Below are 15176 nucleotides of genomic sequence, written 5' to 3' on the forward strand. Positions count from 1 at the left end.
CGAAGATTCTGATTGGTCGATAATAACCCGGTAGATGTTCCTACCTGGCCCCTCAACTTCCTTTTTGGTGAGCGATCAGCGACGACGATGGTAAGCAATAATCGACAATAAATCAATCTAACACAATCCTCCATCATTCAGACAATTTGTATATAGTAACATTTATAAAATAGTTGGCACTCATCTCTGGGCTTCGGGTGATACATTTTTGATTGAGTCCGCCTTCCTATTCGTTGATTAGAATGTCCTGCACGCTCAGAATCCAGTGGTACTTTTTTGGGGCTAACCCCTCAGATGGTCAGGTTTACCTTAGTACTACGAGAGACAGACAAATTAAAGACATCGACTGTCAACTAGGTAACTTTTATCTCACATAGTGTAGTTAGTTGGCAATTTTAAGTATTTATTAGTCGCTAGGTAGACCATCTTGCAAATATGTTGTCTGGTGTGAAGTATTTTGAGGCATTGACATAATTAGGCACTTGTCAGATTTAAGTTTTCTTTTGGGTATGTATGCTAGTGCTACAAATGTGAGTGCTGCATTTCAAGGTTTAGGGTTTGGGCATCTTGCCTGAACCATCCTCAATCGTTATTTAAGTAGCCTAGGACACGGTCGTCATTTATAGGAGGCCATGGTTGTGTGTTTTGGTTTTCCCTCTAGGGTGAACATTGTCATACACTTGACTCCGATAAATGACAATGTTATTGTAGTTATTTTATTTTTTTCGTTCTTTTACCAGGTAAGTTGACTGAGAACACGTTCTCATTTACAGCAACGACCTGGAGAATAGTTACAGGGGGAGAGGAGGGGGATAATGAGCCCATTGTAAACTGGGGATTATTAGGTGACCATGATGGTTTAAGGCCTGATTGGGAATTTAGCCAGAACACCAGGGTTAATATCCCATGATAAGTGCCATGGGATCTTTAATCCTGTTAGATCTGTATGTTTAGACAGATTGCAAAATATTCCATGTTAGTTTGAAGTTATCAGTAAAGAACTACCTTCCTAATTAATGATTTGTTTATCAATGTTTTTTTCAGGCTAAAATCAAGGCCCGAGACTTGCGGGGCAAGAAGAAGGAGGAGCTCCTTAAACAGCTTGAAGACCTCAAGGTGGAACTATCTCAGCTCCGTGTTGCCAAGGTTACGGGTGGTGCTGCATCCAAACTGTCCAAGATGTGAGTATTGTTTAGAATCACTTGCTAACAGTTCATTTTACCTTTCCTCCCACAATGTTTTGCGGACAGGTCATATGCAGAAGTGTCTAGTGGCATCATTACAAGCAGACATTAGGCATTGAATGTAAGCACAACTGCACCCATTTGAGCATTTCCTCACCTTTGGACAACGATGTCAGGAGTTTAAATGGAATGCTCACAGATGTTAATTACTGTGTCCAATTCACCACGCTTGACGTCTATGGGTTCTCAATGCACATATTTCTGAGAGGGTGCATGTAGGCTAGGTGAGATCACAACCGCGCACTTCACAGGAACGTTATCCGCTCAACCCTCGAACCAGTCACTGGTCCAAGGCCCTTAACCACTAGGCTACCTGCCACTCCTGGTAGAACCTGAACTCTCAGGTAATGAACTGTATCTTGTTGACCTGGTTCTGTGTTTCCTGATAGTGATCGAGCTTAAGCTATGAAGTGTTTAGCGACGCATCGTTCCTATAATGTCCAAATGTGTCACATGCGTTTCCCAAAACTCTGCGTAGAGAATGTTCACTAAGTGGGTCTTTGAAGCATGTGTCGATACTGATAGGATCGAAAGGAAGGCAGTGCTGTTCTCAGATCAGCGTTCTCTATTAAAATTCTTACCTAACATAAGTAGTCGTACACACTACTGACAACAGATCAGCTCTTAGAGAGACTGTCACCTATGGCTAAAAATATTGAGGTGTTTTATTCTGTTGTCTCCTCTTATTGCATTACATCTTAATTCTCTCATCATTGTGCATGTTGTTACACAGGAAGTATATTGAGGCAAAATGGCCACAACAACAAAATAGAACTAAATTGTATTTGATTGTTATTGAAATATGGAGGCATATGTAGCCTGTTGACCTTAAAATGAAGTAATCTCGGGAAGCTTGGCCCTGAAGGTTTTTCAACAACCTTCATTTGAGCATTTTAAAGTGAACTTTAAAATGTATTTTATGACATGGATGAAAGTTGATTGAATTTATTCCCGGTACGGGACCTCCTGTGTACACACACTTAATCATAGAATTACATATACAGTGAACAGAAATATAAGCGCAATGTGTAAAGTATTGGTCCCATGTTTCATGAGCTGAAATAAAAGATCCCAGAAATGTTCCATACACACACTGATATTATTTCTCAAATTTTGTGCAGAAATGTGGTTACATCCTTGTTAGTGAACATTTCTCCTTTGCCAAGATAATCCATCTACCTATGTGTGATATGTGTGGCATATCAAGAATCTTGATTAAACAGCATGATCATTATACCTTGTGCTGGGGACAATAAAAGACTACTCTAAAATGTGCTCTTTTGTTACACAACACAATGCCACAGATGTCTCAAGTAGAGGTTGACCGATTATGCTTTTTCAACGCCGATACCGATTATTGGAGGACCAAAAAAGCAGATTAATTGGCCGATTTAATTTTTTGTTGTAATAATGACAATTACAACAATACTGAATGAACACTTATTTTAACTTAATATAATGCATCAATAAAATCAATTTAGCCTCAAGTAAATAATGAAACATGTTCAATTTGGTTTAAATAATGCAAAAACAGTGTTGGAGAAGAAAGTAAAAGTGCAATATGTGCTATGTAAGAAAGCTAACGTTTCAGTTTCTCGCTCTGAACATGAGAACATATGAAAGCTGGTGGTTCCTTTTTAACATGAGTCTTCAATATTCCCAGGGAAGAAGTTTTAGGCTGTAGTTATTATAGAAATTATAGGACTATTTCCCTCTATACCATTTGTATTTCATTAACCTTTGACTATTGTATGTTCTTATAGGCACTTTAGTATTGCCAGTGTAACAGTATAGCTTCCGTTCCTCTCCTCGCTCCTCCCTGGGCTCGAACCAGCAACACAACGACAACAGCCACCATCGAAGCAGCGTTACCTATGCAGAGCAAGGGGACTACTAGAAGGCTCAGAGCGAGTGACGTTTGAAACGCTATTAGTGCGCGCTAACTAGCTAGCCATTTTACTTCGGTTACACCAGCCTCATCTCGGGAGTTGATAGGCTTGAAGTCATAAACAGCGCAGTGCTTGACGCACAACGAAGAGCTGCTGGCAAAACGCACGAAAGTGCTGTTTGAATGAATGTTTACGCGTCTGCTTCTGCCTACCACCGCTCAGTCAGATGCTTGTATGCTCAATCAGATTATATGCAACGCAGGACACGCCAGATAATATCTAGTAATATCATCAACCATGTGTAGTTAACTAGTGATTATGATTGATTGTTTTTTATAAGATAAGTTTAATGCTAGCTAGCAACTTACCTTGGCTTACTGCATTCGCGTAACAGGCAGTCTCCTTGTGGAGTGCAACGAGAGAGAGGCATGTCGTTATTGCGTTGGACGAGTTAACTGTAAGGTTGCAAGATTGGATGCCCCGAACTGACAAGGTGAAAATCTGTCGTTCTGCCCCTGAACAAGGCAGTTAACCCACCGTTCCTAGGCTGTCATTGAAAATAAGAATGTGTTCTCAACTGACTTGCCTAGTTAAATAAAGGTATAAAAACAAAATTGAAGAAAAAACATCGTGGGATCGGCTCCAATTAATCGGCCATTCCGATTAATCGGTCGACCTCTCGTCTCAAGTTTTGAGGGAGTTTGCAAATGGCATGCTGACTGCAGGAATGTCCACCAAAGCTGTTGCCAGATAATTTAATGTTAATTTCTCTGCATAAGCCTTCTCCAATGTCATTTTAGAGAATTTGGCAGTAAGTCTCACAACCGCAGGCCATGTGTATCTACACCAGCCCAGAACCTCCACTTCTGGCTTCTTCACCTGCAGGATCATCTGAAACCAGCCACCTGGACACCTGATGAAACTGAAGTATTTCTGCACGAACTGTCAGAAACCGTATCAAGAAAGCTTACCTGCGTGTTCGTCGACCTCCCCAAGTGGTCTAATTGCAGTTCGGGGTCGTAACTAACTTCAGTGGACAAATGCTCACCTTCAATGGCCACTAGCATGCTGGAGAAGTGTGCTCTTCACAGATGAATCCCGGTTTCAACTGTACTGGGAAGATGGCAGACAGTGTTTATGGCGTTGTGTGGGAGAGCAGTTTGCTGTTGTGAACGAAATCCTGAGGCCCATTGTCGTGCCATTCATCCAACGCCATCACTTCATGTTTCCGCATGATCATGCACGGCTCCATGTTGCAAGGATCTGTACACAATTTCTGGAAGCTGAATAATTCCCGGTGTTTCCATGGCCTGCATACTCACCAGACATGTCACCCATTGAGCAGGTTCGGAATGCTCTGGATTGATGTGTATGACAGTGTGTTCCAGTTCCTGCCAATACAGCCATTGAAGAGGTGGGCAACCTTCCACCTGCCACAATTAACAGCCTGATGAGCTCGCTGCGACAGAGATATGTCACGCTGCATGAGGCAAATGGTGGTCACACCAGATACTGACTTGTTTTCTGATCCACGCCCCTACTTTTTTTTTTAAGGTACTGTATTTGTGACCCAAAGATGGCATCTGTATTCCCACTCGTGTGAAACCCATAAATAAGAGCCTATTGAATTTATTTCAATTGACAGATTTCCTTATATTAACTGTAACTCAGTAAAATCTTTGAAATTGTTGCATTGTATATTTTTTCTATATAGAATCCCTATTATTTCAATAGGATTTCTGTGTGCCTAGTCTTAAAAGATTTGTAATTTTAAAGCTGCAATATGTAACTTTTTGGGTTACCTGACCAAATTGACATAATGTATTATAGATCTGTCAATCTCATTGAAAGCAAATCTAAGAAGCGGTAAATATGTTCTATCTGTGCTGTTTCTATTATTCCCGTTCTTAGGGTTTGTTTTTGCATCTTACTTTCGGTTTTGTACACTAGCTTCAAACAGCTGAAAATACAATGTTTTGGAAAATATATTTCACGGTAGTTTAGATGGTACAATGATTTTCTACGCTATACTTACTTGTTTTGTCACACAAACTGAAACTATAATTTTAGCAACCAGGAAATGGCAGTGTTTTCTGCAGTGCATCTTTAACTTTAAAAGTTATGACCCTTTTATTGTGGCATAAACACAACCAGTCATGATGTTTTCATCTGATTATCAAACAATCACATGAAAGGGCTCCTTTACTAGGCTACCTGCCAACGTTCATCCACTCAACAGATTACCAGCCTCCAAACAGTGGTGAATGGAAACAAACATCTGTTATTCAAAACACCACAAAGTGTCATAACATTTGGCAATTGTCATTAGGTTAGCATTTATGCATCCACTGCTGTCCGTGCGCATCTCTATGTTCGCCATTCATCTCTGCCTTGGCAAAAATGTCTGTTCTGGTCGAACCACATCGCATTTTGGAATGTAGGCTATACCACCCGTTCAAGTTCATTCACAAATTTTTCATGGTGTTATAGCCTACAGTTTTCTTGACATTTTGTTTTGTGATAGGCTCATGTTTTACTGGTACAGTGTACCGGACCGTAGCACCTTTCACCCCTGCTTCTGAGGGAAAATCATAACCGGATCATGGCCAGATCGGCACACCCCTCGTAAAACATGTTCAACTTGAATGTACTACACATTCTTTGACATTGATATATGGCAGAAAAGCAATTGTGCATTTCCCTACATCTTATCGGCACAATTTGAAAGATGAAATTAAAATGTTGTAAATGGCAATATGTCATTATTTGCCATGGTCAGCATTGCAGATATTGAGATGAGTGAGATTCAAGACTTTTCTTTCACACAGCATCTGCGCATATGGATGTGTTAGCTTCACGCTCTTACAGTATGGGAGCCACAGGAGAAGTTGTTTATCGTGCTTTAACGCTCTTGTGGAAATTGACCACCTAAGCTGTTTACTTTTTGCATCTACGTCATATTGCGGAGTCTACCTTTTTTAAGTTGTTTTAAACAATATGTTGAAAGTGCAATGTTTCATGTAATTTCACTTATTCCCACCTTTTATTTCAGCCGTGTCGTTCGGAAGTCCATTGCCAGAGTCCTGACAGTCGTCAACCAGACCCAGAAGGAGAACCTGAGGAAATTCTACAAAGTAGGCCTTTTATTTAAAACTTTGTTGCTGGATTCATAGATTTAAGTTATAGGATGTTATAGTATAGAATCACAGTATCTATGCGTCATGATGGTACAGTATCATGAGGTCACTAGCAATACTGAGCTCTAATTGTCTTCACGTATTTGGTGCATCAGCGTTAGATTCTTTTGCTGAATCATGATGTGGAGTTGGTGCTTCAAAGTGGAGTTTTCGCTGGTTGAAATCCAGCCACATGTGCCCTAAATAGGGCTGTTTGCGGTGACCGTATTACTGCCACACCGGCGGTCACGAGTCATGAAGGCAGTCAAATTCCACATGACCTTTTAGTCATGGTAATAAGGCTTCTCCATGCTTTGATGCTGCTGATGGTCATTAGTAGCCTACCAAACTTGCTAACTGCCTGGTACTCAGCCCTCTACTGTCCCTCTAATCACTCTGACATAAATGCAAATGTGATAGAAAATCTAATGAAACACTTCATGACAGCTCTTGTTGTGCAACATTTCTATAGGCTATGCAATTGCTTGAGAAAACAGAGTTTTGATGGCCTCCCATCAGCTTTTTATGTGTTAGGCCTAATATATTTATTTCCCAACTTTCCTAATATTAAACATATTATATTTACAACAGGAGTATAGCCTATCTGGCTGGCATGAAAATGAACCACGGGGAAAAGCATCCTCCATTCGCTATTTAAGTGCATAGATGACGTGTATTTTTTCTAGCTGCCCTGTTTCGATACAGGTGCATGATAATGGTCCATTCCAAATCAAATACATTTTCACACTTATATATAAAGACAAAATTAAATCAAGAGTGACAATATTAGCCTATCACTTGTGAATTATATATCACTTGTGATTGGTGCCCAGCGTAAGAAACTATGACTTTTTTTGGCGACTTTTTCTAATCACACCTCAGGCCTATATTACAACGAAAGTGGCCAAATAACTTCTTAAAATTAAGCACATCCGCTTTACAATGTGTGTAGAGCCTAACTGGCATACATAAGCAGCGGGTGAGTTTCAAGTTTGGGGAAGATCATTTTCACCATTAAAATGCACCTTTATAATAAAAGCATTGCATGCATAATCGCATTTGCGGTCACTTTTGATAATGGTGTTTTTCCACTAATGGCCCATTCGCGCTTATAGCCTACTACGATGTGTGCATTGCTGCTCTTATAATGTGAATAAATAAACTATTAGGGTATCAACATTTTAAGCTAAACGTTCCGATCTGTTGCGTCAGCCACATTACATAAAACGTTTTATTTTGACACTTGTGGTTGTATTCATTTGGGATCTATCGCATCCCACAATTGTCCCAGACTATGTTTGGAATATTTATTTCTCGCACAAAATAGAATAGGTCAACTTTTGTACTATGGGGGATAGTAGATTTACATAGGCTAGTGCTTTTGGTGTTCATTAGGCCTACCCATCTTGTTGGCTGTAAATTTGGACAGTTCTTCCAATATCTTCAATATGCACCTCGGAATTGCATAAGGACACGTGCAGTTGCGTCCCCGACAAGTCGGTCTTCACTTGTAGCCCTTGAGAAAGACCCGATCATGTGATGGAGAGCCATGTGAGTGCGAGGTGATGGGCACAACGCTGCGCCCAGGGAGAAGGGCTTCTACGCTGCACCTGGGGAGAAGGGCTTCTACGTCCACTGGTCGCAAAAGGCATGGATTTTGGGGGGGGGGGGGGTGCATTACGGCCACACAAAGGGGATGCCGCCATGAAATTCTAAGCATTATGAAGTGCTTGTCAAATTGTGAATGAGAGACTGATGTAGGGTGTACAGCCTGCGCAAAAAAACAAAGCAGAGCTCATGCCTTTCAAGTGAGTTTTTTCAAATCCTCTTTAGTCGCATCAAGCAGCCTTACAATGGATTAAAAATCAAAACATATAGTCCAACGTTTGTAGAACAACTAAAGTTAAACCAATAACACTAAATTAAGCATATAGGAATACCTATTTCTTTAAGTGCTCAACACAGAATAGCCACATGTGCGCGCTCTCTCAAAGCGTTTGGAGAAAATATTATTTATATTTTATTCAGCTTTGTCTATTTGTCTTCTTGATACTATAAAATAATGCCACGGAATACGAAGCACAAATTGTCTGCTAAATTAACTAGTGTAACCCACAGCCAATCGGCATAGCCAGATCAGGACCTAATATAAGGACAACAGAGTATGCTATTCTGTTCTTCTGAAATAGACTACATTTTATTCATATCATGCTTCTTTAGACCTGTCTAAAATAAAAATTGGATTTATTGTGAAGGTGTAGGCTGTATTAAATGGATTTATTAGACTTTTTAAATGTCGATGTTCCAAAGGTCTACATCAGTGGCTTGAAGGCTGTGTGTTTGTTAGTTAACGGTCAATTACTGTGAGACCGACAGTTATTTTCTTGACAATCATTGGCTGACGCAATTATGTGACCGGCACATCCATTGCCCCAAGAAGTAAAGCTAGCGTTGGATTTGGTTATGGGTTCCAAGACTAGGGGGTCATTTGCAGAATGGCACATACTGCCTGCATCAGGCACTGCGTTGCTGAATCTCAAACCAGCCCCTCGCCCCTGACAACTCACTTAGAGGGTACTCCATGGTCACATGTTGCTGACGAGACTTCAAGTGCCGAGGGGATCAAATAAACCCATCAACTTCGGGACATGCTTGTGACTTGAATGATGCAGTTTGTGTTCCATTTTTAAATAACAAAATAAGGGTGAAATTCTAATTAACAAGTTCCCCCAGTTGTTTTAAATGTTATAAACTGCAGTTAAACATTTTAATTTGGGAGGTGTGTCAAGCCTTCAGATGCAAACAGTTGAATGTGGCATATAATTATACACTCTCCATTATTTTTTAAATAGTTGTGCGTGTTGGGAAGACGTTCTGAAGCTGTTAGACTGGCTATTGGAGGGTCTTATTAGCCCCTACACCTTGAATAATGTTCACTCTCTCAGCTTTGGTACACTTGTGCATATGGTGGAAGAGCATGTGAATGTGCAAATGCAGGGCAGAGGGGAAGGGACTGTTTTTGAGATTTATTAGCTTTGAACTAGTAGTTACCAGATTTGAAGAGCTGGATATGATTTGGTGAACTGATTCCAAAATCAGCTGTTGTGGATCCTTGTGTTCTGAAATAAAGCTTAATATTTCTAGAAAGTCTTGAGGAACAGTAGTTGAGCTTGCTTTCTGGAATGCCCCCATTCTGTATTTTCTCCCCACTTTTTTCCCCCCACACATAGTCAAATGTATTTGTAATTACCTGAAATAAACCACCTGTAAATAATTATTTCTGGCCTTACATTTTGGAACACATGTCATGGTCAGTTGTACCTAAAAAATACTTGAATCCCTGATATCATGGAAATTGGAATAGTGATTTGAATGGAATAGGAATCTTTACACTTTTTTTGTTTCTTTTGCAGGGTAAGAAGTACAAGCCCCTGGATCTGAGGCCCAGGAAGACCCGTGCCATTCGCAGGCGGCTGAACAAACATGAGGAGTGTCTGATGACCAAAAAGATGCAGAGGAAATCACGCTTGTACACTATTCGCAAGTTCGCTGTCAAGGCTTGAGTCTGTACCTTTTTTTTGTATTGAAAATAAATGACCTTTCCCAGGAAAAAAAGATAATGTTGTCTTGCAAGTGTTTGAATTAAATCTGTCAGTATCCCCAGGGAACAGCTTTTTTTTAAACAGTATTTGGGGGTTTTTAACAATTGGAAAAATGTACACCGTTTAAGATGTGACCAAAAAAATAACAAGGGAAACAACATGGGGGAAATTATCAAATATAATGCTGTGACCTCATTCCCTCCCCTGTGACATGTGCACTCTCCATTCTTCATCATTGATCTTAAACTATGATGGATTGGTGTATAAAACTTGACTATGATCTTACCCAGAAACCGTTTGTCACTACTCCTAAGTTGGGCTTTGCATGGTCAATCAAGGCTAAATGCCTGTCTTCTGTCTATGAGCCATACAGCATTTACTGCGTTAAGGCCTCTGCAAAAGTCAAGGCATTTATACTTCTTGCCTTTGCATAGCAGAGCTGTTGTCAAGGATGTGAGTTTGTGTTTATACTGGACCTCCCGCCTCCACCTACCGTCAACCAATCATGTCAATGCAGAGCTATATGGAGCCCTCCGCGTTGTTACAGTATTTCGGCAGCGCACAACGATGCAGTACGGAGTTCAATTTTGCCTCTGCCAGCTTCTGGAGGCTCCGCAATTGCCTCACATCCTCCATACGGCGCCTTCGACCACACTTTCCAATCAAGCATAAATGGACTTTTAGGTGAAATATTTCCCATATAGAGTTTAGGTAGGAGTATGTTCTGACCTTTGGTTTCGCTGAGTCGCCACCAGATGGTGCTCTAGGTTCGCGTGTAATGAACACTTCAAGTCAACTATATGTCATGGAGTCAATCATGAATAGGCTTTTAATCTATTTTGGCAAACTAAATTTATTCTTTACTAAATCAACCAAAACCCGCGTTATTTATTCATGTGAATTGATTAATTACCATGTTTTGCAGCAAAAAAAAACTGTTCGCAGTCTCTCTAGGCCAGAGTAGACCACCCTGTGTTTAAAAAATAAAAATTGGGGAAACGTCTAGCTCGGCATGTAATAAATTAGAGACATCTAAAATGTACAACTCTTAACAGGGCTCTTTGCATTGGTTGGAGCGCTTGTCAATCATATTGCCCATTGTCTCGTTGGTGCGACGGATAGTAGAACTCGAGCTGGTTGTAAAGCGCGAGAAAGCAGTTGTGGCAGCAGAACCAGTGATGGGTGCACTGATCTCAAGTGCTGTTTAGTTGGAATTGTTCAAACTTTTACGTGGGGAGTTTAAATAACATGAAGTGTGAACTTGGAACTATGTTAAGGTCAACGATGTTGGAATTACTTTTGTTTTCATTGACAGCTGGGTTATATCGTGCTGCACCGCGCGCCTCCAACAACAATGAACTGTCTGTATCAAAGCAACCTGCCATGTCCGAAATCACACTCGGGCAGCTCGGCACTACCATGCCAAATTATTTACCCGAGGACAATGTGAGGTTGTCCACAATTTCAGCGCTCTCCCCAGTTTCTACCGCGACCACATCGGCAAACAGGATTACAGGTAAAACCACTAAATCTTCCCAAACAAACAAGTTGACCCGAACAGCAAAGACCACCATAAGTGAGTCCATATCGGAGTCCTCAGTAAAAAACAATGATGGTACAGCTGACATAACGCCGATAATTTACACAGGAATATTTCGAAATACAACACCAACTGCTTCGACAATTTCTCCATCGAGGACTCCCGAAACAAAGACCCATTCTTCGTCCACCTCGCAGCCTTTACCTGTCCCCACCACTGACACGCAACAAAGTAAGTCTATGCTCTTCCCATTTTTGGAAATTGAAATGCAGTAGGATGTTGACCTTTCATTTTGAAACAAGAATCTTTTAATGTCCAAACACCGCGTAGCATGAAATAAAACTGTATTTGAAAATGAAACGAGGCAGAGCACTGTCACTGCCATTTGTCTCAAGACACATGACCCTTTTCCAGTTACACAACAAGTCAGAAAAGGAGATGGGAAATGTAACTTATGTTAAGTGCCTAATTGTCCTTTTATCCCCTCTAGCCTACTTAGTTTTTTGTTTTGTTTATGCATAAGGTTACATGTGTATAGCTGTAATGCATTATAGGTGATGTCTGTACCATGTTTCAACTCAATTTGAGTGGTCCTCAATGCTTAATTTTTTTTATCTGTATTTTGTATCATTGTGGAGTGACAATTAAATATACTTTTCTAATTCTCTACATCCAGTTTGTTCATTGTTTTAACTAGCCCAGTGTGACTACTGACTGACGTTCACTGTAATAGGGTCATTCATTGTAGCATCAACCAATGACTGTGTGTGTGTGTGTGTGTATATGACACCATCAACAGATATTTTGCATTAATTGTGTGGTAGACAGTTTTCCTGTTTCATGGAAACTCATTGAATGTCCATCAGGTCAGGGTTTTGTCCCAGCCCTGCTCTAACACATTCCACGAATCATCTGCACACATCAGGGTCTTGAGTTACAGGTTTTGGGAAAAGAAAACTGAGCAAAACTACTATTGAATCGGTTAATTCTGATATGAATCCAATATTTTTATTGTGAATGTCATTGTCTTGCCAGATGTATACACCCCTACTCAACACAGTAACTCATACATCACACTACGGGTACAGTTGAAGTCGGAAGTTTACTTAAACAGGTTTTAATGAGAACCTAAGTGTTTCAACCACTCCACAAATGTCTTGTTACCAAACTAAAGTTTTGGCAAGTCGGTTAGGACATCTACGTTGTGCATGGCACAAGTAATTTTTCAAACAATTGTTTAGACAGATTATTTCACTCATAATTCACTGTATCACAATTCCATTGGGTCAGAAGTTTAAATACACTAAATTGACTGTGCCTTTAAACAGCTTGGAAAATTCTAGAAAATTAGGTCATGGCTTTAGAAGCATCTGATAGACCAATTGACATCATTTGAGTCAATTGGAGGTGGACCTGTGGATGTACTTCAAGGCCTACCTTCAAACTCAGTTCCTCTTTGCTTGATATTAATGGGAAAATCCAAAGAAATCAGCTAAGACCTCAGAAAAAAAATTGTAGATCTCCACAAGTCTGGTTCATCCTTGGGAGCAATTTCTAAACACCTGAAGGTACCACGTTCATCTGTACAAACAATAGCAGGCAAGTATAAACACCATGGGACCACGCAGCCATCACACCGCTCAGGAAGGAGACGAGTTCTGTCTCCTAGAGATGAACGTACTTTGGTGCGAAAAGTGCAAATCAATCCCAGAGCAACAGCAAAGGACCTTGTGAAGATACTGGAGGAAACGGGTACAAAAGTATTTATATCCACAGTAAAATGAGTCCTATATCGACATAACCTGAAAGGCCGCTCAGCAAGGAAGAAGCCACTGCTCCAAAACCGCCATTAAAAAGCCAGACTGGTTTGCAACTGCACATGGTGACAAAGATCATACTTTTTGGAGAAATGTCCTCTTTTAGGCTGGGTTTCTGTACAGCACTTTGAGATATCAGCTGATGTACGAAGGGCTATATAAATAAATTTGATTTGATTTGGTCTGATGAAACAAAACTAGAACTGTTTGCCCATAATGACCATCGTTAATGTTTGGAGGAAAAATTAGCATGCTTGCAAGCCCGAAGAACACCATCCCAACCGTGAAGCACAGAGGTGTTAGCATCATGTTGTGGGTGTGCTTTGCTGCAGGAGGGACTGGTGCACTTCACAAAATAGATGGCATCATGAGGGGGGAAAATTATGTAGATATATTGAAGCAACATCTCAAGATGTCAGTCAGGAAGTTAAAGCTTGGACGCAAATGGGTCTTCCAAATGGACAATGACCCCAAGCCTACTTCCAAAGTTGTGGCAAAATGGCTTAAGGACAACAAAGTCAAGGTATTGGAGTGGCCATCACAAACCTTGACCTCAATCTTATAGAAAATTTGTGGGCAGAACTGAAAAGCGTGTGCGAGCAAGGAGGCCGACAAACCTGACTCAGTTACACCAGCTGTCAGGAGGAATGGCCCAAAATTCACCCAACTTATTGTGGGAAGCTTGTGGAAGGCTGCCCAAAATGTTTGACCCAAGTTAAACAATTTAAAGGCAATGCTAGTTGAGTGTATGTAAACTTCTGACCCACTGGGAATGTGATGAAAGAAATAAAAGCTGAAATAAATCACTCTACTATTATTCCGACATTTCACATTCTTCAAATAAAGTGGCGATCCTAAAGGAATAAACATCAGGAATTGTGAAAAACTGAGTGTATATGTATTTGGCTAAGGTGTATGTAAACCTCCGACTTCAACTGTATATGTATCCTGTCTGGAGTGTTTTAGCCTAAAGATGTGTCAGATGTTTCTGGCTACCTTTTTGTTTTTGTGTAGTTTTGTGTTAATAAAGTAACATTGGGAGGAAGTCATCGATGATTGATTGAAAATGGATATCATTGCAGGTCTGTGGGAGTGACATGAACATTAACTAATATGCCTGTGATCTTCATGTGTGGAGTGAGATTGCAAGTCACAGCGTGGGTGACATTGCACGTGCCCTGCTTCACATTCAGAGATCCCTATCCTTTCTTCCCATGCTTCGGCACAGCTCAGGGCAGCTGAAAGAGGCCGGTTTCTCTGCACCTGGTTGGATAGCATCCCCAATGCTCCCCATAGACCCTGCCAAGCCCTGATGGAACATTGTGGGTTGGCACTGATTTATTTTGTGCTAATGGGTTTGTGATGGCAAGGATTGCAGACTCCTCGATCCAGGAGATGTTTGTCACAGTGCTGCTTGTCAGCCCATGTTGCCCCTCTGTGGTCTCCCCCTAGTTCAGAAATATTGAATCAGTTTTGTCTGATTGTGTGGTCTTTTAACTCGTCTCACTGTCAAATTCTGCTTATTATTTTGTAATACATTTTTCCATCTTGACAGTTTTCTTTTTCAAATGTCTACTGATAGAACAGAGATGCCTTGAGGGTGAGGTTAGAAGCAGTGTAAGTTCTTCTAGTTCTAGGCATACTATTTGATGATTGCATTAAATAATCGTGGAAGCTCATATTAGACTAACTCTCATGACAAGTTTTACTGTGCTTTATTGGTTGCGTGAGGAGTGGATTTCATTTGGCGAAAAAGAGTACTCCCGCGAACACAGTTACCTTCTCATGTTGTTTATTGTGTCTACGTTTCATTCAAGATATGGTTGGAGTTGCTTTTGTGTTACAGTAGATGGACTACCACTGCAGCTACGGGTGGATTTATTTTCCCTGGTTTTTGATTTGTTCCCT

The 15176-nt window shown here is 40.6% G+C and overlaps 2 protein-coding genes across 3 annotated transcripts in view; both read left to right on the forward strand.

Annotated features, from left to right (window-relative positions):
• Positions 1–9929, forward strand: LOC135518291 (large ribosomal subunit protein uL29). The gene is made up of 4 exons (XM_064943361.1): positions 1–90; positions 1045–1181; positions 6186–6267; positions 9723–9929. The coding sequence occupies exons 1-4, from the start codon at positions 88–90 to the stop codon at positions 9870–9872; spliced, it is 372 nt and encodes a 123-aa protein (XP_064799433.1). The 5' UTR covers positions 1–87; the 3' UTR covers positions 9873–9929.
• A 95-nt stretch (positions 9930–10024) lies between these two features.
• si:dkey-220k22.1 (multiple epidermal growth factor-like domains protein 9) overlaps positions 10025–15176 on the forward strand; it is an 80182-nt gene continuing 75030 nt past the window's right edge. The window contains exons 1-2 of one of the 2 annotated variants that reach the window (XM_064943355.1): positions 10025–11427; positions 11560–11682. In XM_064943355.1, the coding sequence (XP_064799427.1) occupies positions 11160–11427; positions 11560–11682 (391 nt within the window). In that variant the 5' untranslated portion in view covers positions 10025–11159. Of the gene's footprint in view, positions 11683–15176 lie in introns of both variants that reach the window. The other variant, XM_064943354.1, reaches the window with a different exon arrangement.

This window comes from Oncorhynchus masou, chromosome 28 (genome assembly GCF_036934945.1).
Source record: "Oncorhynchus masou masou isolate Uvic2021 chromosome 28, UVic_Omas_1.1, whole genome shotgun sequence".
Classification (NCBI taxonomy): Eukaryota; Metazoa; Chordata; class Actinopteri; order Salmoniformes; family Salmonidae; genus Oncorhynchus; species Oncorhynchus masou.